Raw genomic sequence first — 23,648 nt, forward strand, 5'->3', positions numbered from 1 at the left:
CAGAAATTTCGTGTTTTTCTCACCTCATTCATTAGTCCCTGCCGCCCCTGCAAGGCACACTAGACGTAAGGCACGTGGAAGACTGGTAGTTCGCGGTGGTAAAAGTACGTGTGGTTTGTGAGAAAGTACTGTGAATTGACGAGTGCTGGCATGGCGGAATCAGTTCGAGGCAAATTAATGACTCAGTCATTTAGTGTTTGAAGGGGTAGAAATATGCTACGTTTAGCGAAGGCTCACGTGAATGCAAGGGTAAAATACATATCAAGAATATATCTATCGAAAAGAGCATGGTAAAAGAGATGAAACAGCTGAGAGAGGTTTAACTTCGCAGTCAGGTACAGTTTCAATACTACTATCTCAATATTAGGAATGGAACTATTTCTTAGACTGTACTTGTGATCAAGAAATCGGCGAATACCTCATGAGTCTGCGTTCTCCAGCTTGAGGCGACCATCAGTTGTTCTTGACGTATACGCTCGTAAAATACACGGTTCATGAAGAACAATATTTGGCTCACACATTCAAAAGAACCCATAGACAAATCGGCTATGTTATTCTAATGTGTTCAAAAAGAATTTAACAGCCTATTTAAACGCATGTTTTGCGGCGACGTAGCACGTTTGTGATCATTTTGCGTCGATGACGACGATGTCAACTTTCCCAATGTCTTCTTATTATGTTCCAAAAAAATTCCACGGCTTCTTTAAACGTTGTTTTTTCAGTGACGTATCACCTTTCCGATTATATTGCGTCACTGGCGACGATGACAACGTTCCTAGAAAAATACGATGGCTTTTTTGTCAGTGTAAATACACTTTTTTGACACAGCAGCGTGGTTCCAATTACGCGTGGTAGTTGCGTATACCATTAGAAGGAAATACACTGCAGATGTTACCGGATGAATACTTTTTAGTCGTAGCCCATTATTTAAAGTATAATTTTTCATAGAATCAGTCATTGTTCTAGGCTGGGGCGTTCAAGCACTGGCTGAAGGCGCAGCGTGAAAAATTCCTGGGCATGGCCATAATTTCGATTGCCATGTGTTTATAAAAGAGGAAGACGACATATAATACTACGTTCTCTATAATGGCAGAGCCGTAGTTTGTCCCTTAAGATGATACGAAGAGCTACTGGGTATAGGGAATCCGCGCAGAATATTAAGCTCCCTGGACAAGTTTTCTGTTTCGCTCCTTGTCGCCCTAGCTGTTCCCCAATGCAAGTTACGAAGCAGCATGCTTGTCTTTCTCATGTGTTCCATTCTATATACATTTGAAGTGTTGCCATCTCAGTGCCCACGAATCTCGCACCGCTAAAGCCTCCCAGAACAAACACCTTTCTACCCCGCCGATATTGATAAGACACTCTAAGTCTCCAAGAAGTAGATTGATATCATCCGGACATGACGCCGGCCTCACAAGCGTTCACGAATACTTTCTACATCTGTCCCCGTCTAGTCGCACAGCGTTTGCGTGCTTATGGTGTTGCACTACTGTTAACTATACCGCTGGATGCATGATGAGTCACGTCGAAGAGAACAGTCACCTTCTCGCCTCACTGCTTCCTTGCAGGGTTTCTACGGGAGCAGTACAAGATGTCGATGCAGAGCCACGCCTTAACGCTGCCGTCAGAGCTTCGCCTACGACGCGAGTCACAGTCCCCGTTCGAGAGCAGAGGAGGAGGCCAGTGAAATGTGTCTTAAGCTTCGCATTCTTGTTGGTGGTAGCGACGCTGGTCGTGTTGGTCGTCTGGATAACAACACGTGATGGAGGGGTACAAGTGTCACCGAGTACGCGGCCACCTCATATCGTGTTCATACTAGCCGACGATTTGGTAAGCACTTCTCTTGCTGCCTCTAAACTCTGTGTGTATGCCAGTATAATTGAAATGTTGTTCTGTTTGATTTTCGGAGCATTGCATATGAAGAAAAAAAAAATAGCTTAGATAGATAGATAGATAGATAGATAGATAGATAGATAGATAGATAGATAGATAGATAGATAGATAGATAGATAGATAGATAGATAGATAGATAGATAGATAGATAGATAGATAGATAGATAGATAGATAGCTGCATCACGTTATCAAACGAAGAATTCGCCTCCCTGCAAATGACGTTTTTTAAAGCCCCCTAAGATTGGGTGACATATTCATATGTTTGTTCTTCATCTAAGGGTGATAGCGGTTTACGGCATCAAAGTTTGCTAATGTTGTGGTCTATTTCTAAAGCACTGCCGCGATATGCCTCTGTGAAATGATGTATTCAGGTCGATTCTGTTTTCTAAATAAACGTGTTGAGAGTCCCTCAATTTCCCTCGTCTTGCGTTGCTAATCTTAATTGAACGAGTAATAAGTCAATGTTTCGTTTGTGCAGTGTTCGAATGCACAGCTATAGGCAACAATGGTTCTTCATGAGGTCAGTCAGATATAGCTCATTTCCATACCCATTTTTTATGCGCACTATAAGAGTTGATATTTATTATACACGAATGAATAACATATAAACATATTTACATATCAGTGTAACTACTGTAGTGGAGTTATCGGCGCCCGTCGCCCAAAACAATGACCCAACAGTGGGTGGTTTCTCGACAAGCCTCTCATAGTGAGCGCGTGCGGTGAATTGAGGACCTAGCAAGCAAACAAACTTGGGACGGGAGTTTTCAGCATAAGAATAATGCTACCGCAATAAATGGGTACAGAGCTTACGAAAGCCTTGAACTTGTGGCAATTTGTTTCACAGCGAAACTGCTAGCCTCTAGTTGGTGAGTTATCTCGTGGTGCTCGATCACTTTAAAATTGTCGCCACCATGAAAGACCAGAGCTTTAGTTCAAAGGGCATTAAAAAATGCGACAGCAGCCGTACGCGCAGAGCTCAAACAGCAGCTGGCGAAATTTCAGCATGGGTTGAATTACGGGCTGTGAACCCACGGATTTTTTACCGACGGAGTATTTTTTTTTTACATTCAATTCGTTGTTTTGCATTCAAGTTGAAGTGCTGATGACCACAAGGCCATCGGCACTTCAAGTACTCGAAAGGAAGGATATTACATCCGTAGTCATGGTATCGGTTGTCCATCATCAATTCTAGTCTTGGTGTTCGTCTAACGTTAACTGTGATGGAGGTGCTTGGCTAAGGGCTTCGCAATACACCCATTTTCACCGGGTTATTTTTGTCTAGTTGTCGCCGACGTATGCCAGCGGCCCTAGCGCGGTGCGTTACAGTATCTCCAGAGGCGCGAGCTTCATTTGGCTGCGTTGAGGAAATGAATACGTTGCACCTTCAATACTACTATCAAGCTTCTCTGGAACGCAGCCCGGCAACCTTTAGTGTATATTCATTCTGCGTAGCAATCCGCCTCGCGCAGATGCTTAAGCGTTGTGCGCCCTATCTTCTCAATGAAGTAACTGAATGTTTTTGCCGCCGAAATAGAAGCCAACATGACAGAAAGAATAACTTGAACAGAACATGTCCAGGCACTTAGGCTGCTCTAAAAAATAACTGTAATTCTTAGCAACGCTTAGTTCTTGTTTCAATCGCTGATATTTCCACAATTTTATCTACAGGGCTGGGCGGACCTAAGCTACAATGGGAACCCGCAGATACGCACTCCAAATATTGACGCGCTAGCTTGGAATGGAGTCCGGCTTACGAGACTCTACCACCAGCCCCTATGCACACCTTCAAGGGCTGCGATCATGACTGGGCTCTACCCCATACACACAGGTACGGCTCTTTAGTGCATCTGCCACCTAAAGTGAAGTTACGTGGTTTGCTTTGGGAACGTCTTTCAAAGTTCTCACAAAATATACGTTACTAAGGGGTGGCAAAATTTTTGCCATTTGCACAATCGCCTTTCGCACAAAAATAGATTCGACGAGAAGACATATGTAGAATGCCTTCTGCATGGTAATTTTTAGACCTACCAATTCCTTTTGCTTGCAATATTCTATAATAACGCTGCACAGTTCGTCGCTTGAGCGCCCTCGGAAGACAATGACATCAATTATTCGCAGGTTGCTAAAGTATTTTTCGTTATTCTATAGCTCCAACTTTGCCATTTTAGCCTCTGAAAATCTTCTATGAATGCGTGATCAATTCCATACTAGATATGGTATCCCCCTCGCTTACAGCTTTCTTTTATGCATTTTATTGCTTTCTTTATGGTTAACAATGTATAGTCCCAGTCTAAAGGCCATATCCATTCCTGAATATTTTTAGATACTTTTCTTTGAGGTTAAGTTACTTTTTCATGTAGATAAGCAGCGATTACACAGTTTACTCGTGATGGATCTATTAAAACTCAACCTTGTGTCTTTTGTAACAAGGGTCGTGTGTTTTGATATTGCTTGACGCGACGTATAGCGCGGTAGACCAACTTTCGTCTTGTTTTGGCGTGTCTTGTGTTTTGTTTTCGTTGCGAAGTTGAGACAAGTTAACGGCGGTTATTTTAACCAATTAAGGGCATTGGATCTTTCTACACAACTTTTATCATGTAGCGTTAGGCTGGGTTTTTTCCGTGTAAGGAGATACCTTTTTTCGTGGTACAATTACGTCTACTATGGTTCGAATTGTATGGCGCTTTATTGAATGATATCTTCAGTCCCTTGAGGTTCAGTTGGCAGTCTGCTGCGTTTTTTAACAAACTGTAAATCAAACATTCTGTACAGGGTGTGCAACGTTCGAACCTTTTCATCTATGTGGCCGGTAAAAATTTCGAGGTGGTAGGTGAACGTGACCATGAACTGCTCTTGATCGGCATTAGTTATGTTGCTCACTGTCATGGTAAAATTATATATCTAGTAATTCTGATAATCACAGATCTTATTTTTCTATATTAGGCTGCATGGCGAGGAGCATGTACATTGCTTAGCTAATCTTCAACTTAAATGTGCATACATGCTGTTTCGGGATGTATACTCGGTAGTGGTGTGATGAAAGTGTTCATGTCAAATGTAGTAAACGCTTCCGAAAAATTATTATGCCTATAATCGAGAGCTACAATAGTCTCTGATGATATGGATACATCCTTAATTGTATTATTCTTTGCCACCCTATTGAAAATTTATCTACCATGTGGGATGGTGGATTCCACCATCCACCATTATGGTGCATTATGGTGCTGGAAGATGGTGGCACATGGTGTATGCTGGATGCTGGCGTATGATGGATGCTGGGAATAGCGGAGCGTAAAACGGCTCTACAGCGTCGGGACCATCGTGATTAGCTGTTACACATAAATAATTGTATAGAAAGCGATGTAGAAAGCATTAGTACAAAAAAAAGAAAAAAAAAAGCCATATGCAAAAAAAAAAAAGAAAAGTGCCGCCACCGGGAGTCGAACGTGCGACCTTCGGATCTCGAGCCGAGTACTTTACCACTACGCCACGCTGACAGTTGCTTTGAGTTCTGCAAAATGACTAGTCAACATACGAATACACAGTTTGACTTCAGCTTTGTATGTCTCATACTGGACACAGACGCGATCTTCACATCGTACTAAAATTTGCATAGTTATTAAACGCGAACAAACTGCTGCCGGTAACGAATGGCACGTCGATAATGGCAACAGCGCTAACTTTCTTGTAGAATTCACAACGTAACTCCAAAAAAAGTGTCAAGTGGACCGAGGAGCGGGTATAGTGAACCGAATGTTACAGCTAAGTTTAATTGCCGTTTCTCGCTTTTTCCAAAGGGCGACATGTGCAGAGGCTTTATGTCGACTCAAATCTCATTCGATGAATACGCGCGTACAGTTGATTGAGTATTGTGATGCTTTTTTCGCGCAACCTACAGCGCAGCCGTGCCAGCGCACTGATCTGACGCTGTATCATTAGCTACAACTGCAGAACAGCTCGGCCAAACGCAAGTGCAGTGCGCGGGAAGAATATGCCATCATATTGGTTCAGTAAGGCGTTCGAATTGACAAGTCTATGTTCTCGCATACGTGTCAGAGAAGCGCCGGCGAGTGCGACCGGCGGCGGTTGGTGAGCGGAGGCGTTTGCTGGAAGCGCGTCGCATCTATGCTGATCGCTTCTTGTGCGGACACCGTACACAAGAAAAAACGCTTCATTTAGGTTAGCCGATGCCACAGCTGTGCTGTAAAGTCATTCGCACTCATCGGAATCGTGTATCCTGAAACCCAGAAGTGCCGATAACACGTAGACGGACTCGGTCGGTAAGCTATGCCTAACCTTTGGTGGCAATCATGGTGGTAGAATATGATGGTGGAAGTGATACTTGGTCGGGCTTATCTCGACGCAGGCCGAAGGTAAAAGTTTGTGCATTTTAGCTTCGCACGCATTTCCACTGTTACCTTAAAGTGCCGCTGAGGTAAGTGAGTGTGCAAGAATTGCCAGAGTTGCGTTTCTAGCGTGACGGTATCAAGCGGCGGCTGTTTTCTGGTCTACCCGCTGGAAGGGCTCACTTCTCGGCAACTGCGCGCCGATGTAACACAGATACTGTCGCTGTTCACACCGACACTTCTAGACTTGTAAACATCACAATAGAGCAGCACATCGCGGATGTAAACCTGATAAGTACGTGCGTAAAATGTAAACATTCACGGCTGCTGTGCTCCACAAATCTTGAGGCGGTTACGCCGCATGAATAAAAAAAAAAACGTGCTGAAAAGCTTAATGATCGGCGTTGGCTTCTTTGAACTGTAAACATATTTTTCTACACATTGAACAGCAAAACATTAGAAGTGACAGTGATTTCACATAATGTCACGTGCACTTCCATCATGCCACCGTCATCCAGCTTGTTCACCAAGCCATCCACGGAAACACGTTTTGCTCGCCACCATCAGCCAGCATTTTCCACTTAACACCAAAAAAAAGCTCGCCACCACCACCACCATCTGCCACCATTTTTCCACTCTCGCCACCATCAGCCAGCATTTTCCACTTAACACCAAAAGAAGCTCGTCACCGCCACCACCATCTGCCACCATTTTTCCACTCTCGCCACCATCAGCCAGCATTTTCCACTTAACACCAAAAGAAGTTCGCCACCACCACCACCATCTGCCACCATTTTTTCCACTCTCGCCATCATCAGCCATTATGACCACCACAGTTTCCACCACATCCACTATTGTTTCCACCTTGCCCACCAAGAATTCCAGCATCCACCAACCCACGATTTTCAATAGGGCATTTATATTTTTATTGTAATCATCAGTTACTAAGGTTACTAAATAGATCCGAATGAAAATCATGGAACATAAATTGTGACCTTACGATAATACTTGGATTTCTCTCACAGCCTTGAGGAAAGGCTTCATATTGAAACAGCGCAAAAGACGCAGCACAAAGAAGGACTTGACAACACAGCGCTCGTGTTGTCAAGTCTTTCTGTGTCGTGCATCTTTTGTGCTGTTTCAATATGAACGCAAACCAACTAGCCCAACTCTCCCTTTTGCTTTGTTGAGGAAATGCTTTTTGCATTCTTATGAAAATTTCTTTATGAGCCAAGCTTGGTGGCCAAATAATTCGTTCAGTTTCCATTCCACAAAAGTGTCGCGGGCGTAATAACCTCTCCTGGGTAGCACTATATTTAGAATGGTTGTTGTACTTGTCAACAAAATGGCCTACTAGATGCACGTGATTTTGCGCGAGCATCGCAAAAAATAGCAATCATTGCAAGGTGAAATGTGTGTTGGCATCTGTTTCAGAAGCATGATGAGTTGTAGGAATCCTACACGCAATTCGCAATTAAGTCAATGTTCAAATATCTCACCGCCAACAGTAATATTACGAAAATCTCGGCACATGTTGAAATGTCTAGTGCCCATAGTAATTGTATTTTTCTGCTGTTAGCCTCCCTCAAGCTTTTTCGCTGTATTAAACCACGCGTTCTCAGCTGGATTCAGATAGGAGTGTAATAAGTAAATAAATCTTGAACATAATCGCAGGAATGCAGCACTTTGTAATCAGGATGTCTGAACCCAGAGGACTGCCACTCAACCTGAAGCTCCTTCCGGAATGGCTTAACGATCTGGGGTATACGTCTTACATGACCGGAAAGGTATGTTCTTTTGAACTCGGCATCCTGCCCACCGTGCTGACTACACGTACGAGTGGCTGCGTGTTGGTACTTGAAACCAAGCGTCCACTACACTTTGAACCTAATGTGCTAAACTGCTTCAAAGAAACGTTGCGAAATAATCTCGGCTGCGTTGATGCTGCCTCGCCCAGACACTTTAAAAGTTTTATGCTCGATCACTATTGTGCAACGGTATCAACGGGCGTGCTTTTTGCCTCACCACGGAGGTCTAGCGGTTATGGCGCTCGACTGGTGACCCGAAGGTCGCGGGAGTGAATCCCTGCCTCGGCGGTTGCATTTTCGATGGAGGCGTAAATGTTTGAGGTCCGTGTACTTAGATTAAGGTGCACGTTAAAGAACCCCAGGTGGTTGAAATTTCCGGAGTCCTCCACTACGGCGTCTCTCATAATCATATCGTGATATTATTAATGGGCCTGCTTTACTTGGTGTCTCTCACTTTTTCGTTACACTGTTCAGTAATATGTCATTTCGTTGGCATCACTTCTGAAGAGTTAAACACAGGTTTAGTTTAATTCGTTATCGGTAAATGAGGGTTTCTTATTATGTTTACAAGATATCCCATAGAGCGCACATAATGAAAACACCGAAATTGCAATTTGAAGTTAGGAACTTGTTTATCTCTGCACTGCGTTTATAACCCTATTTTGATCGTTCGGTTTCGCATAAGCCTATTTATTGTGGGAATGGCACGGCAATCTTCTCGGAAAAATGATGGCATTACAACTTTGAATGTTCGTAATCCTAGTGCCATAAATCGTTTGCAATGTTTGTTGATCGCTGTAAATTGAAGAGATGTTGGAACCATTTTTTATATATGTTACTATTGTTTACTAGTATTCAGGTACTTCTTTCGCATAATGCTATTTGATTCTTATGTGGGTTATTTATTTTTCCCTCTTTGGCCAAAAAATCAGGCGGAATATAAGTTGTTTTGTGTAGTAAAATGCAGAAACTCGCAATGCCTCTTGTCGCGATGAGAGCTTATCTCGCTAGCACAACATAAAAACAAAGAGCATGTACGTAATCGTTTTGTATGACATTTGTAATGACTGGAATGCGCAACCACCTGTTTACAGCGTAGCTTGGCTAAGATGCGGGGTTTGCTGTCGTTGTCAATAGGAAAATAGTCCAGGATGCAATAATTTGCTAGTTTCCTCGGGCTCTCAGACATGGCGATAGTCGTCCATGTTAAAAGCCTGAAAAATATAAGGTAGCGCCAAATGCGTCCAGCAGCGTCACAGAGAAGAATGGCTCACATTATTGTTGTCCACTGAATTTTTTCATTGTTTTAGTGAACTTTTCCCAAAGTGCAACGATTTAATGGATTTTTTACTGGCCTCGTTGCGGAGACACAGACTAATGAGCCAACCTATCTTGTCTAGAAACACGAATAACCTATGCTCGTAACAAAAAAATCGGGGGACGCTTAAAATTCGCCTTTAAGAGTTCAATGCGATAGCGATATCCTGCCCCCAGTGCGCACTTCGAACACTACGAGTGTTTAACAGAATGCGCGCACTAAGGTGTGTGCCTTATGTTATGGGTAGCATGCTTTAAACCAGGAGCAATTATGCGCGAGAAATTCTTCGAAGTTGCGATGCACCCACTACGTTGTCTTAAGGGAATACGGGCAGTAATGTGTGTGCCTTTTGTAATGGGTGGCTGTCTTTAAACCACCAAGTCGTTATGATATTGACGTGGTGTGACGCCCGATGGCAATGTACGCTTGTACCACGCAATATTACTGCGATGTTACATCTCGTACCGCGGCACCTGTATACAGGACGCGTATTTTCGGGAAGCATGAAAGTTACTTTCAATGCAGCTGCAAGCAGAGTCTGGACGCTTGTGTGTGTTTGCCTGACTTTTGAACAGCCTCTTACTGTAGGCAACAATGTGGGTGTTCTGAATGTTAAGGTAATTCTAATGTGACGAAGTATGTAGTGTGTGGTTCACAGCAATAACGGGTCATATTTCCATGAATAAAGAAAAAAAAAAAAGAGGCGTGGCTGTGTGATAGAACACCTGCTTGCCACGTAGACGGCCTGGGTTCGATTCTCACTCGGACCCAACATTTTTATTATTTATTTTATTTGCAGCTTTTTCGATTTTTCGGTCGCGGCCAAGATGATTTTTCGCTCACAACCAACGGCACCGACGCCGACGCCGACGACGGAATTTCTGCGATACGGGCTCTTTAACGCTATCGCGTTAAAATACACTGATTCTATAAAATCGCCAGTACATTTCAGTATTCCCGAATTTGCCACATAGTCTCGAAAGGTGTAATACTGGTTCGAGCAGCGAAACTGAAAGAATAAGTTACGATGGAAGCGCAGACATGAACGACAGCGACGTCCTTGCCTGTCCTCCTTTTGACCCTTGTTCTTTCATTTCCGCTGCTCTAACCAGTATTAGCCATGAACAAGCTAGTTCAGTTCAATACCATTTTGCATTCTTCAAAATAACTCATATCGTACATCATTAACGAGGTGATGTACACGTGTGAACGTGCGTAATTGCAGCTGCACTGATTATATGCACTTGGATGCGGTAGGTATAACGGTGCTGAAATGCACACGTTAAAAATAAAAATTGTTTTTTTTTATTTCAGTAACCTACTCAATGGCATTTTTTACGACATTAGTAATCTGGAATGCTCATTTTCATGCCTTATCTCTTTCGTATCGTAGTGGCACCTCGGTTTCCACAAGACACAGTACACGCCTACAAACAGGGGCTTCTTGAGCCATGTCGGAAGCTGGGGTGGTGCCTGTGAATACACAACGCACGAGAGGGCAGGGGTAAGTAATCCCTTGTGTTGTCATCAAGGTTATTGAATAAATATCCGTGATGCTACCTTCACTCCATCCCTTTTTCGCAGCAACGATATTTGTTCAGGTACAATGCCTCAAGGCTTCTATTACTCTCCTTTAAAGGAGCCCTGCAACACTTTTTCAGCATGACAGAAAACGTTGTCGATCGGTAGTCGAGGCTCCCGAGAACACTCCAGCCAAACGTTATAATAGCGCTGCACACGGCCTGGGATTTACAATAAATTCTCAGTCAGCTAAGAATCGCTCCCTCCTCTTTGTACAAATTATGCTATTGACTCAAAATCACTGCGTCACTGACACAAGTTCCACGCCATTGGCTGATTTGAACATGGCGCACTCGGTAGTTACTGCGGCCGCCGCGGGAGGCCGTCACTTGTCAGCGCGCGCGAGCGATCGCACTGAAAGTACGCCGCGAGTTCGAAGAAAAAAAATTATCAAGGTCACGAGGCGCGCCTGACGTATACGTTCTTTCACCGTGCAACCCCTCCCTGCTTAGCTTCCAGCGCTTTCCTCAGGACGAGAAAAGAGAGAAAGCAATGACAGTGTGTGACACATCTTTACAACTCGGCTCGTACTGGGCGGATTTAAATTTTTTTAAAGACGATAGTCTTTCTTGGGGAACTTAAACGCAGAAATTTTGGTCTGTCTTTCTGTCTTTCTCTTTGTCGGCACGTCACCCGATTCAGCCAACCGGCCAAAGTTGAACCACTTGCTTACCGCCCACCCATCTTGAACTGGTACGGCTGCTCATACTTATGAACGTTGTCGATCAAAAAGTAAATATTACGCATATCTGAGGCGTAACATCATTAGGTAAGTATTAGGTGGTGTGTTCCTTTAATAGAAAATACACATATACGCAGTTTTCAAGACCTTGATGGTATGCGTTTAACGTTGAGACAGTAGCGCGTTTATTAAAAGATTGCCACAGCTGAAGCGATCAGCGGTCCAAGCCGAGCAAGCGCGAGCGCCAACAACAACCGTCTTCGTCTTCTTCTTTCGCAGGCGTTCTTGTCTGCGCCCTACAATGTTACAAATAACTCCCCCGCGGAAAAGGAGCCATCCTGGCGACCTAAGGAACAGGTACAACTGGTGGGTCATAATGCGGCTACAGTCGATCGACGTGAACAGACTCGCGGCCGCGACGACGGCGGTCCGTATATGATTGAACAGGCTCAATCATATAGTTAACTGGGGATGCTTGACGTACACTCTAAAAAAAATGTCTCAGTTCACGGCAGAAGCTGCTGGTAAATCGGTGCCAGAGGCATTCTGTTAATAAGGAACAGCAGGCTCCGTATCACAGAGACTCCGTTATTTATTTTTCTGTATCCTAGTTCACAGCATCTTTCTGTTATTACGTGCACGTCATATCTCTGTCATCCGAAACACTGCAGATCTGTCATGCGAAACACTGCAATTCTGTCATCCCAAACACAGCAAATCTGTCATCCCAAACACAGCAAATCTGTCATCCCAAACACGCCAAATCTGTCATCCCAAACACACCATGACCCTGTAACTAGGAATACAGCAAATCTGTTACTTCAAACACACCATGACCCTGTTGCTAGGAATACAGAATTTGCGGTATTCATAAAAGAGAAAAACGAAGGTTGCCGTATAACGGTCTGCCAGTGAATTATTCTGTTATTGTGAACGAAAACTGAAGCTCTCGTAAAACGGTTGGTTCAATTTAATGGCTTTTCTGTGCTTGATTAAGGTTTTGTGTCCTGAAGGATTAAGTTTTAGCTTGAAGGAAACAGTTGTTTCACTGAGCATTAAGTAAACTTAGGTTCGGTAGTAACTTAGTTTGTGACAAATTAACACAAGCCCTTGTTGAATTGTGGAGAGGTGTGAAACGTCAGTACACTGTAGAAAAGCCGACGTTTCATAGGAATGTTTATGGAGCTGCTTAAATTCTCACAGTAGGGTGTTTTATCATATTCAATTACACATCACTATTTCTACACCACATGCGTGTACATTTGACAGCACTATTTTAACCTACACTAGTGCTGTCTTCATGTACTGTGCATGCGTGCACCACCTCTGCTGCAGCATGCCATATGAATAATAACGCACCTTTAAAAAAAACATGGATGAATTTATTTACACGAAATTTATTTACAATTGTCACAAATCAGCTAGTGACATTTCCACAGACTGCCACTTCAGCACGTTGTTTATGTCTGAAAGGAATGTTAAAAACAAGTGATCAAAACACATCCGAGAAGCAACAACGTACACTCTTTATAATGCCTTCTCTGCACTTGTATATGGCCTTTGATGCGCATATCCAAAAAGTAGGGGCAGTGCACTTAAGAAATTTCCCAACTGGCTCTGATCACGCTCAGAGTGAGCAGCAAGATTTTCAGAAATACTATATATACTGATCTCCAACTGTACGTTCTGCTGTTAAGCTCTATGTGCCACACACAGCTACAAAATATGGCTGAGCTTTGCTTAGCAGTATTCATTGATCATAGAATGTGTTTTTCTTTATGCCGGAGGGGTGTTTGAGGAACCCTTTAAAAACTGAAAAAGCTTGACCTCAACTAAGAAACATATGTGAATATAGACTACACTTAGTGGTTTAGATCAGTAGCGAAGCTAAGGGGTGGCACACCGGGCCCGTCGAATTTTTTTTCTCCATGACATGCATACATAGCGCAAAATGACCATTTGCCTGCCCGGCCCCCACCTTCCGATCAAGGAGGTGCCCCCCCCCCCTAAAAAATTTCTGCCTACGCCCCTGATTACGTGGATGAATTTCCCAACCCCATGTAACAAAACATCAGTGAGATTGATTACTAGGAAAAAATTAAGGTCGAACTTTCAATTTTTCTCTTTTCACTTCATGCTACATCATTCGCACAATACACAGTATCTCGATTGAGAGTAGAACAAAAACTTCGCCTTCATGTGTCGACTCTTGTGAAATAATAGGAGTATGTTTTGACAACAACCAGAAATATACTTAATAGTCCTGATCATGCATGAACAAAGCCACGTGACAGTTGCTGCCCCTGCGGTCTCCTTCACCTTATTTTGTAGTACAGTACGTACGACTTGCAAGCTATGCAAGCATGGAAAGCACTGTCTGCCCTCGATAAGACAACAAAGACACGTACACGCTTGGTGCATGTGACTTGCGGTTCGGGCTTGCGAGTGCACCTTATAACAGCCATATGTTTGGGTATTGGTGAAATTACTAATGACTGCGTGCCAAAACTGAGCTGTGACATCCTCAAACTACAGAGATGCAGCCCAGCATCAGGCTTCACCGCAATACGTTTGTGTAAAACGGTTACGTGACGTGTGAAATCACGTTATTGCTGAGCGCAAGCAACGAGTCATTGAATTCAGAAAAATTCAACTGCTCGCTACACTCCTTCCTGAATGTGCAGCTCAATAAAGAAGACGCAACACAGCGTGCGAGCACAATGGTGACTGCCTCAAGGCAGTCACTCCGAATCAACAGAATGCATTGAAATATGCCTACGCACAGTAAAATTACAGCTACTGCCTCTACCATTTCCTGCACCTAATTTAGTAATAAGATATGTATGAGCAATGCATGCATGGCGAACACGTGTTTAATCTTATCCCTAATGCAAGCATGGCAAACACGTGTTTAATCTTTATGACCTGCGGCATGCGAGTGCGCCTTATAACTAGCTGCTTATGAGACTATTGGTGAGATGGGTAATGATCGAAACAGTGAAGTATTGCTTACCTGATTGTGATGTGTGCGAGGTGACAGACTTGGCAGGCAGTTGCGAGAGCGCTGACGAAAACCACGTACGGTGCCGGAGAACACGAACAACAATGTGAACACGGTGAACAGCGCGCCAACAAACTTTGCGCAGTGCGCGCCCCTGTGGTGGTATGCGATGCACGTACTAAACCGATGGATGGACGAAAAGTTCATGTAAGCAAAGTAACCAGCGCCCCCTCAGACGCACACGTTTTCTATGTCGATTTTGAAAGTTGCGACCGCCATAACCGAGCTACCATCACTACCATCACTACCATTGCGGTGGCGAAAGTAGCGGCGGCGCTGTGATCGGCGGCGATGGGAAGCGCGCAGCGAAGGCGGCACCGGCGGCGCGGCTTTTAATCGCACTCGCGACGCACTACGTAAGTCAAACTCACTTCTTTAGTGCCTGCCTTTCACTCTTTCTGTATTCTAGCCTATACTGCGATGCACCAATTCTATGGGGCGGTGACGGCCGTACACACCACAGCAGTCGTATTAATTGATATGTCGTTACAAATCTGCACAATGGACAGGTAAGAATAAAACAACCATTATAACAGAAACACACATCTTACCGTTTATTACGCATTTCTAGGGTGCGATGATGAATATTTCAAGCGTATTATGTGTGGCCATCTGCGCGCTTTTTTCTTTTTGCCTGTTGCGAAGAGTTATGGTGGTGGAAAAACTTTATTGGTTATTCAGCGCAAGCGGTAGAATGGTAAATAGTTCTCAAGAATCGATGTTCTTGTCGCAGGTAGTGAGAACATTTCAACAACCAACGAATTCTTCGGTGAAGAAGTGTATACCTTGTGGATGTTCACCGAGCAGACTGATTAATACACAAAAGAACAAACATTTGCACGAGCCTTCAGAAGAATATTGTTCTCGCCTTATAGTTCAGAGTATTTCATTATTGTACTAACTTACGTAAGTTAATCGCGCGTGCCTTCATTACTGTGTTTCATTGATGGCGTGTTGATTAGTCTGCTAAATACGCAACGCACCTGCGATACTAAGAACGTTCTCACAAAAGAAGTAAAGGCGTGCAAGCACGGATAAAAGGGATGAAAACAGGAGAACGCGTACACTGTCTGTTCTCCTGTGGGTCGTGCATTCTCACGATGTGATGAAGAAAAAAAAACGTAAACTATTATACGCACAATCGAGATTCACATATGCGGGCATCCTCGGACGGGTATGTTTCTTTTTGTTTTTTTTTTTTTTTTTTTTGTCAATAAGGGCTCGTAGACGCAGTACCTGTTCGTTTTCAATCTTGCAGGTGTCTGCGAAGTGCAGCCCTTCGACGAAGACCATAGATCCAGATTTAGTGCGGGTTTTACCTCTTCTGAACGACGTATCCGCTGCTATTTAGAGGCTAAAGTTACGTGTACCATCTTTCCCGAGTGGCATGTTTGGAACTATCCCTTTCTATAATTCTCTCGTGTAAGTATGCTAGTTGCATTTCCATGCAAAACACCTAATCACTGAAACATATTGCTCACACCAAATCTCTTGCGCTTAATTGTCAAGGGGTGCATGGTGTTGGATGGAATTCAGGATGCATGTATGGGTGGATATTATAAGCGTCCCCTTTGTAACAGGCACGCTGACCTGTTAGCCATAAATCTTTTTTTTTTAATTCTGTCTAATTATTTGTGTATACCTAAGGAAAAACTTTCTTTCTGTGGAAAAAAAAAGGCGTTTCACGGTACAGCTCCTTGGTTTTCATGTCATTTAATTGTCCTTTTTCCCAACTTTTCCGCCTTAGAGTTTCCTAAGGCGGAACCCTAACCCAATGCGGGACACCTCTCTTAGTCGGCGACTACAGTGCTGCCACTATACGTTTGCCACCCGCCGCGACAGCTCTCTCAAGGCGCTGCACACAGCTGTTGCTTAACTGTTCTAGTTCAATGTATCATTGTCGAACGGAGTCGATGGTCCAAGTTCAGACAGTGTGTCCGCCATGCACACAAATTACGGAAGCACACTACATGCGTGTTCTTGAATTACAGAAGACATACGTTTTTCTGATGTTTTACGGAAAGAGCGACGGAACGGAAACGTCGACTACTCCTTTACGTCCAGTCCCGCTGTTTTGTAAAAGACGCAGCACAGTTTGTGCTCTAAACGTCCACTTCCGCCATTTTTCAGGAAACAAATCAAACTCTGTGTTTTTTACGGTCTGTTCCGACGTTGAAACACGATATATTTTTTTCAGTGTAGGACGCGGTAGGGGCCTTCGTACTTCGGCAGTAGTTTTGTGGAAAGGCCAGGAGCGGAGGAGGGAACGCGAAGCCACACCAACGTTCCAGGCGAATACGACTGAGGAGGCAGGTTTTCGTCGTGACGGTCCTTCTGGCCCTACTCGCCCTACAATGTTACAACCCTAGTTTCTTAAGGTGCGCTGAAAATGCGACTGCGCTGAAACTTGTCTTCCTCCGTGCCCTCTGCACAAGCTCATGTTGTGTTTCGGATTCGGTTCAGTATTGCATTGTACGAATGACAGGGGGCGCCGCTCTGGCATTCCTGTTTTACCCACGCAACGTGTAAGTAAGAGAGTTTGTGGAGAGTACTCGTTGAGTGCGGACGTTTCTTCTCCTTCGGCGCATCGCGCCAAACAGCGTGTTCGGGCTGGCCGGCGTCCCCACCGGTCGCGTTGCTCACCGCCGGTCTTCGCCTGCCGCTGCGCCGGGACTAGTAGCCCGCAACACAGCACTCATGTTTCCCGAAGTATTGCCGGATGGCGCCCATATCTCACGCAGCGCCTCTTCTATCGTCTTTAGACGACATTTGCAGCGAAGAACGCAGATACGCGGCCAATTTTTTTTGTTTGGTCAATTCTTGAGCAAATAAGTTCTTTTAGTGAAGCCATTCCATGGCTACTTGGAAAAGTGTTGCAGGGCCCCTTTAATGATTTCCTAGTTATGCTTACACTACTAGCGCATAATTCATACTCATGGTAGCATTCACGGGAAATGCGAAAAGTCGCTGCGACTTCATAGGTTTTCACCAGAAATTATTACTGTGCTACCGATGTTGCTTATGTATGTTTATGAGGAACAACGCAAACGAGCTTATCTTGGTCAATGTATTTGTATTGTGTGACCAATCACATTTAAGGCTTGAAAAGGGTGTTTACTTTTTTGTATTCTCATCCTTATCCGAAATTCATGTCTACTCGATTAGCTAATTGGCTATCATATTCTTTGCAGCTGTTTGAGCTACCAGGAAACATGCGCATAAACAATATCTACAAGAAGTAAAAATAAGCGTTGTCCACGGAGTTTTTCAATGCTGCATATTATTGCAGCATTATGGTAACATTTGAAACAAACGTCATATTTAGAGGAAAGCGGCTGGTATTGAAGCTGAAGCAAACACATGACCGAAACTTCACAGATGAAGCACGTCTACGAACTTTATATTCGACAAATAATCGTGGGGCCACAACATTCATATGGGGACGGATTACCAACGCAGCTGGATTCGCGTTTCTGCCGTCGACAGCAGTTCTCATGTTTCCCGGAGTGCAGACGGTTAAGATCTTCCTCGGAGTGAGAGGATTTCAATGCATCCTCCGCTTTTGCACGGTCTGCTTCCGCAGTCCTCATTCGCATTGCTGCTGTCGACGCCTCACAAATAACAAGTGGTGAGGCGTCGACAGAGCCCGTTTCGCAGAAATTCCAGTTTCGGCGGCCTCGGCGCCTTTGGTTGTGAGCGAAAAAGCAGCGTCGGCCTTGAGCGAAAATTCAAGGTAGATGGAAATAAATATAGGAGCCAGAGGGTGTTTGTACTTTGGCTTGGCGTGCGGCACAGTCTAGATATGCACCGCGAAGCAAAGCCAGGCTAGCGATTGGGAAGGCAATAGCGTGTGTTTGTGTGCGTGTGCGTGCGTGCGTGCGGATATCGCTGTCGCCTTGAATTCTTCAAGGTGAAGCGTAAGGGTCTTCCATCCTCTTTTTCTCCGGCGTGAGCAAGCTGCCCCGACTTGGCATCTTGCCTTTTCACGTTTCCCGCAGTGCTCGGCGTCATACTACAGCATACCCACCACACAACACGTGTGAGCTGTAGCCCGCACGCTAACCGCTACATAAGTGCTCCTCAATTCAGTTATTTCGTGAGCACCAAAACACTAATGCAATCATCCATGATGGTTACGTTTCGCGATCAACAAGGACAAGACGAGCGTGCAGTGTGTACCCATAGTAACGCCAATGTTTAGTCTTCAATGAGCGATTCTCTCATACCGTGTATAATGTACAACTCTTCATAGTGAAGAATTTCCAGCAAATCATAATTATAAATTCTCGGAAGAAAGACTTTTCTTGCCTTTACAGCGATATTTCCGTTAACTTATTCTTAAGCACACTTGTCGTGGTCTTTCATAAGAAATTTGCGTATATATTTCACATTCTGAAGTATTCTATTTTCGTCTTAGGATGGTTCCACTGACTACGGTCTGGACTTTAGAAGAAATTCAACGCTGGCACCCGAGGACAGCGGACGATACTACACTGAAGTCGTCACGGAAGAAGCAGTATCACTTATCAAGAATCACCCAGTAGATAAGGTAACTTTCGATCGCGGATATTGAGAAATGAAACGCATGGCTGATCGCCTCGTCGTAGGATTCGGTATAACCGGAAAGTTAAACGTGTCTTCACAGAAGTAGTTGATTATTTACTGTGCATTGATCTATGAGAGCTTGTACAATATCTATTGGTGTTTAGATGCTATAGCACCGTTTTCCATGTCCATCGTGACGACTAACGCCTACGGTCATGAATTAACCGCCGTGCTAGCTGAAGTTCTTCACATATACCTGGACACAACATATCGTAAATCCCGCGTAAAGATGGCATTAACAAGAATATAATAAACACTGGTACTCGATATGTACTTCTTCAAAGCGTCGTTAATTGAGGAGAGAGGCGGTTGGTGTGCGCTACCGAGTAACAGTGTAAACTACGCCTGTGCTCATGCAAGCACTACAACATTGCGCTTCAGCAAACGAGCCGCGCACGCGCGAAGGCGTTCCATGTGCCGCTGGCCTGTCTCACTCCACGAATTCACGACATTCACCCGTCGACATCGCTACCTTTCTGCGGCGCTTATTGCACCAGTTTTTATTAGTTGGTGTTATCACACTAGAAGCAGTGGGCGGTGGGGAAACACCATTGGTGCATATGGAAGCTCCACTACTCTGACAACGAGCCGTCACGCGCTAACATGAAACGAAAGGCAAAGAACGTAACTACATCTCGGTCGACTCATCGATGCGAGCATGGCCAGCGTGCATCTCTGGCGTAGAGACGCACTAAATGCGTAGTTGCGAAATCGCTTCATATCGGCGCTCATGAGCATGACGCAGTACTTCACTGCTCACTGCTCAGAGCACCGTGCGAGAAAAAATGTGTGAGAGATAGGCGCATTTCTGGAACCTCCTGCATGTGCGTCGATGGCGTAGTCAGTAGACCGCCGGGTGCCTATCGTCGCGGACTGATAGGTCTTCGATTTCCGGTGGTGGAACTTGTCGTTGTAGTCTATTTCTTTCTCATCCGTTAGTGTCCATCTTACGAACGCCAAAGCCGTGACGGAAATACTTTGGTGAAGTCTTGCTGGACCACGGCATTAAACACTTTCGTCCTAAAACTTCGTTTCGTCATAAGAATGAAAGTGATTTGAGCCCCGTTTGAGCAAAAAGCTGAGAAGCAGGCCTGTATTACTCATGTTTTTGTTAGGATCTTTCTTGTTAATTTCCTGGCCAAGCGACTGACATCGCCTGCTATACTCAGAAGTACTCCCTCAGTCATGCAAATATTCTACCAATATAATATTGTTATAATTCTACTCAAAACATTAAATGATTTATATTGCAAGAGTGCCTAATGTGAAAATAAGCCACTGGTGGAGAGATATCTCCTCGGGGAATAAGTTATCAGAAAAAAGAACACAACGTAAGATCCGTTTGAACCAGACAGTTATAATCAGACAGTGTAAGAAAGAAAGTGGCAGGATAGCTGTTATTTGTGACAGCGCAGATCAATCATAAAAGATCGAAATTTTTTCAAAGTTACTGCATGTCCCAACTAACAATCCTTGCTTGCCTAACTTATAACGTAGATATCTTTCCAGAGATGTAAATCAAGACGTACATCAAAGAATACTCAGAGTAGAAATGTAGTCTTTGAGAACATCAAGAAAAGTAGCCTACTATTGAAGGTAATTCCACCGTACCGTACTCAGCATCCCTATGCGCAAAACAAAGCAGCGTAAGGCAAACACAGACGTAGTCTTGCTTTCTCTCAAACCTGTCAGCTTATACTTATGCTAAGGAACTGTGCACACCTAACGGCCTTTCGAGGTGAACTACGACAGCAGTATGTGGACGATGGAGTACGGAAAGGCTCACGAAAACTCATTGCATTTCATGTGCTTGTGCAAGCATTCGGCGATGTATCAATATGATTCAGCAGATAATGTTTCATCAGAGGACAGTATACTCCTTTCCAATATTTCTTTTTGCAGTCTCTTCGCTGCCTCTCTTAATTTTCAGCTGTATAGGTACTTTTCTGGGCGTGTCTAAAGAGCATTTATCTGTTTCCACGGCAAGGCATGGTCACTGGCAATTTCACGTTAGTGCGGCACATGACATGTAAACACGGTGTTCGCAATTTTGAAGAATTATGTTCGCCATTGTGACATCTATACACCATAGTATTCTGTCGTTAAGAGACAGAATGCCTACAAAAATGAACTTGCTGCTTCTGTGCATGACCACCGTAAAATGAGCTTCTCACTGTCGTAAGAATCATACAGCTTATTAACGGCAGCTCTGCCACTGTCTGAAGGAATACTGTATGGTCTGCTAGCGTCTTTAGCTTTGTTCGATTTAGCCCATGTAAGGCCATAAACATTGCCCTTGCCGATAACATGATGCAGCTTTCTTTAACATCAGTCATCGAAAACGCCGTTGATCAGCAGAACATTTTCTAGTGCTTCTTTATTGAAACGTTTTGCATGCCATTTCTATAAGGTCGTGCGATTTACGTACAGTGTTACGGAGTAGATTCTGATTTCATAAGAATTCCATTTAATTTCCATAACAACCTTTCGGACAACTGGACAACATAACAATTATCTCCCGGTTAGCGAGGCAGTCGTGCTACGCTCCGTCTGCGGCGGCCGATGTGAAATGGGCTGCACGAAATTAAACGCGCCAGCCACACTACTCACGGCATGGCATGCAACTGTCCATACATGTCTCTCAAAGTGTTTCCCTCAAGTTATCGCAAAATCAAAACACCTAAACAGCTGCGCTCAGAATTCGCATTAGGCAGTATCGTAATCGTTGGTGAATTTTTTTTATTCTATGCGTTTCTGGAGAAAAAGAAATTTCGGTTCTAGGAAGTGATGCTGGCATATTACTCTAATCATAGGTCGTTTGTAGTGAACAATACGCCTGAACATGAGACGACGTTAAAACCGGATATGTGGACCTTATGCTGGTCTCGACGAGCTGAAAAGTGCGTTCTTTGAATCGGCGTGATGAATCCAAGGGTGTTATATCTTCTTGAAAAGAGAAATGCAGGATCTTCGCGACGTCGAGAAACAATCATTAAATGACCTAATATTATTGCACCCATTGAACCTGCTATGAATATTTTTTCGCACATAGATGGCATGGCTCTTTTTGTTTCATTCCATTATTTCAGTCTATGTAATGAGCTCAGCAGTCATACAACTTACCCTTCGTGAGCGAAACATCTTTTAAATGCCTCACAAATTATAGGTGGTACATTCCAAAAAGCCGGCCCTTGCATCCAGTTAGTCATTTCATTGGGGCCCTAAGGCACTATATTAAGTTAGTAATCCGGGTAAGATGCAAGTCAGCTCAACCAACTGCGGCGAGGAAGTCTGGGGGCTTTTAGCAAACAAGCGAATCAAGTGAAACACCATAGTTTGCAGACGCTTCGCGCAGACGTTTCTTTTGGAGCCAAAGCTTCAATCTTCCTTTGATTTATAGTTGTTAAGGGGACCATGAAAAACGAGCAGTCTGCACACACACGTTAACAGAATGATTAACAATAATATCTGGGATTTTAGATGCAAAATCGCGATATCATTGTAAGGCGTGCCACAGTGGCAGGCTCCGGAAATTTTAGACATTCTGGTCTCTTTAACGTGCACTGACATCGCACAATGTGCGGACCTTTACCATTTTTCCTTAACTGTGGCAGGGAATGATTCCACAGCCGACGGGTAAGGGGCTGAGCGCCGTAACCACTGTACCAACGAGGCCGACAAGGGTAGAATGAGTTCGGCAGGTTTAAGATGTAATCAGCCGCTGCATTTCTGTAACTGCATTTATAAGTGAACAAATGTGTTTATTTAATTAATCACCGCAATAAACGACTAGTGCCTCACCTAAAGGGAGTAAGCAAAAGATACGCAGAAACTTACAAGCTCCTTGTGACCAAAATGTTGCTGTAAGAGCCGAGGAAGTCACTGCGATTTAACTTTACCTGCCAGCGTTCTCGAGCAAATTAAGGAAGTGACAGCGCTGTCACCCTGGCAATGCTCCATTTTTTTATGGGTTATAAGATGAGTGATATCTTGTGCAAGCTGAATCGTCAGCGAACAACATAGCAGTCATGCCTAAATGACACAAGAAAGGACATTAGCGTAGACTTTGGTGTGGCAGCATGGTCTCATCACGAGCAGGAAGCGTGACTAATTTTGTTTCTACCCAGCCATAGGCGCCTGATGCCAAGCACTGATTGCCACTGCAGCCCATGTTCCTGTACGTTGCCCACCTGGCTCCGCACTACGGCACCATTCGGGTGCCACTAGAGGCGCCCGCTGAGTATCGTCAAGCCTATGATTTCATTGGACCAAGGAACCGCACATTTTACGCAGGCAAGTCACCACTTGTGTAGCATTTTTGTTCACGCTTCGCCTTTCGTATTAGGAGTG

The 23,648-nt window shown here is 44.2% G+C and overlaps 1 protein-coding gene across 1 annotated transcript; it reads left to right on the forward strand.

Moving 5' to 3' along the window:
* Positions 1–1,474: 1,474 nt before the first annotated feature.
* On the forward strand, positions 1,475–23,611 carry LOC119386799 (arylsulfatase B-like). The gene is made up of 6 exons (XM_037654074.2): positions 1,475–1,830; positions 3,566–3,725; positions 7,918–8,030; positions 10,763–10,873; positions 19,111–19,242; positions 23,465–23,611. Exons 1-6 carry the CDS (start codon positions 1,513–1,515, stop codon positions 23,609–23,611), a joined length of 981 nt encoding a protein of 326 aa, XP_037510002.2. The 5' UTR covers positions 1,475–1,512.
* The last annotated feature ends 37 nt before the right edge of the window (positions 23,612–23,648 follow it).

This window comes from Rhipicephalus sanguineus, chromosome 3 (assembly GCF_013339695.2).
Source record: "Rhipicephalus sanguineus isolate Rsan-2018 chromosome 3, BIME_Rsan_1.4, whole genome shotgun sequence".
In the NCBI taxonomy this organism is placed as follows: Eukaryota; Metazoa; Arthropoda; class Arachnida; order Ixodida; family Ixodidae; genus Rhipicephalus; species Rhipicephalus sanguineus.

Excerpts from the sequence above, each read along its gene's own strand:
- LOC119386799 (XM_037654074.2), top strand. The coding sequence starts at position 1,513 with ATGATGAGTCACGTCGAAGAGAACAGTCACCTTCTCGCCTCACTGCTT. Across the intron at positions 10,874-19,110 it reads CAACGCACGAGAGGGCAGGG|GATGGTTCCACTGACTACGG; the intron begins GTAAGTAATCCC and ends TTTTCGTCTTAG. Across the intron at positions 19,243-23,464 it reads AGAATCACCCAGTAGATAAG|CCCATGTTCCTGTACGTTGC; the intron begins GTAACTTTCGAT and ends TTGCCACTGCAG.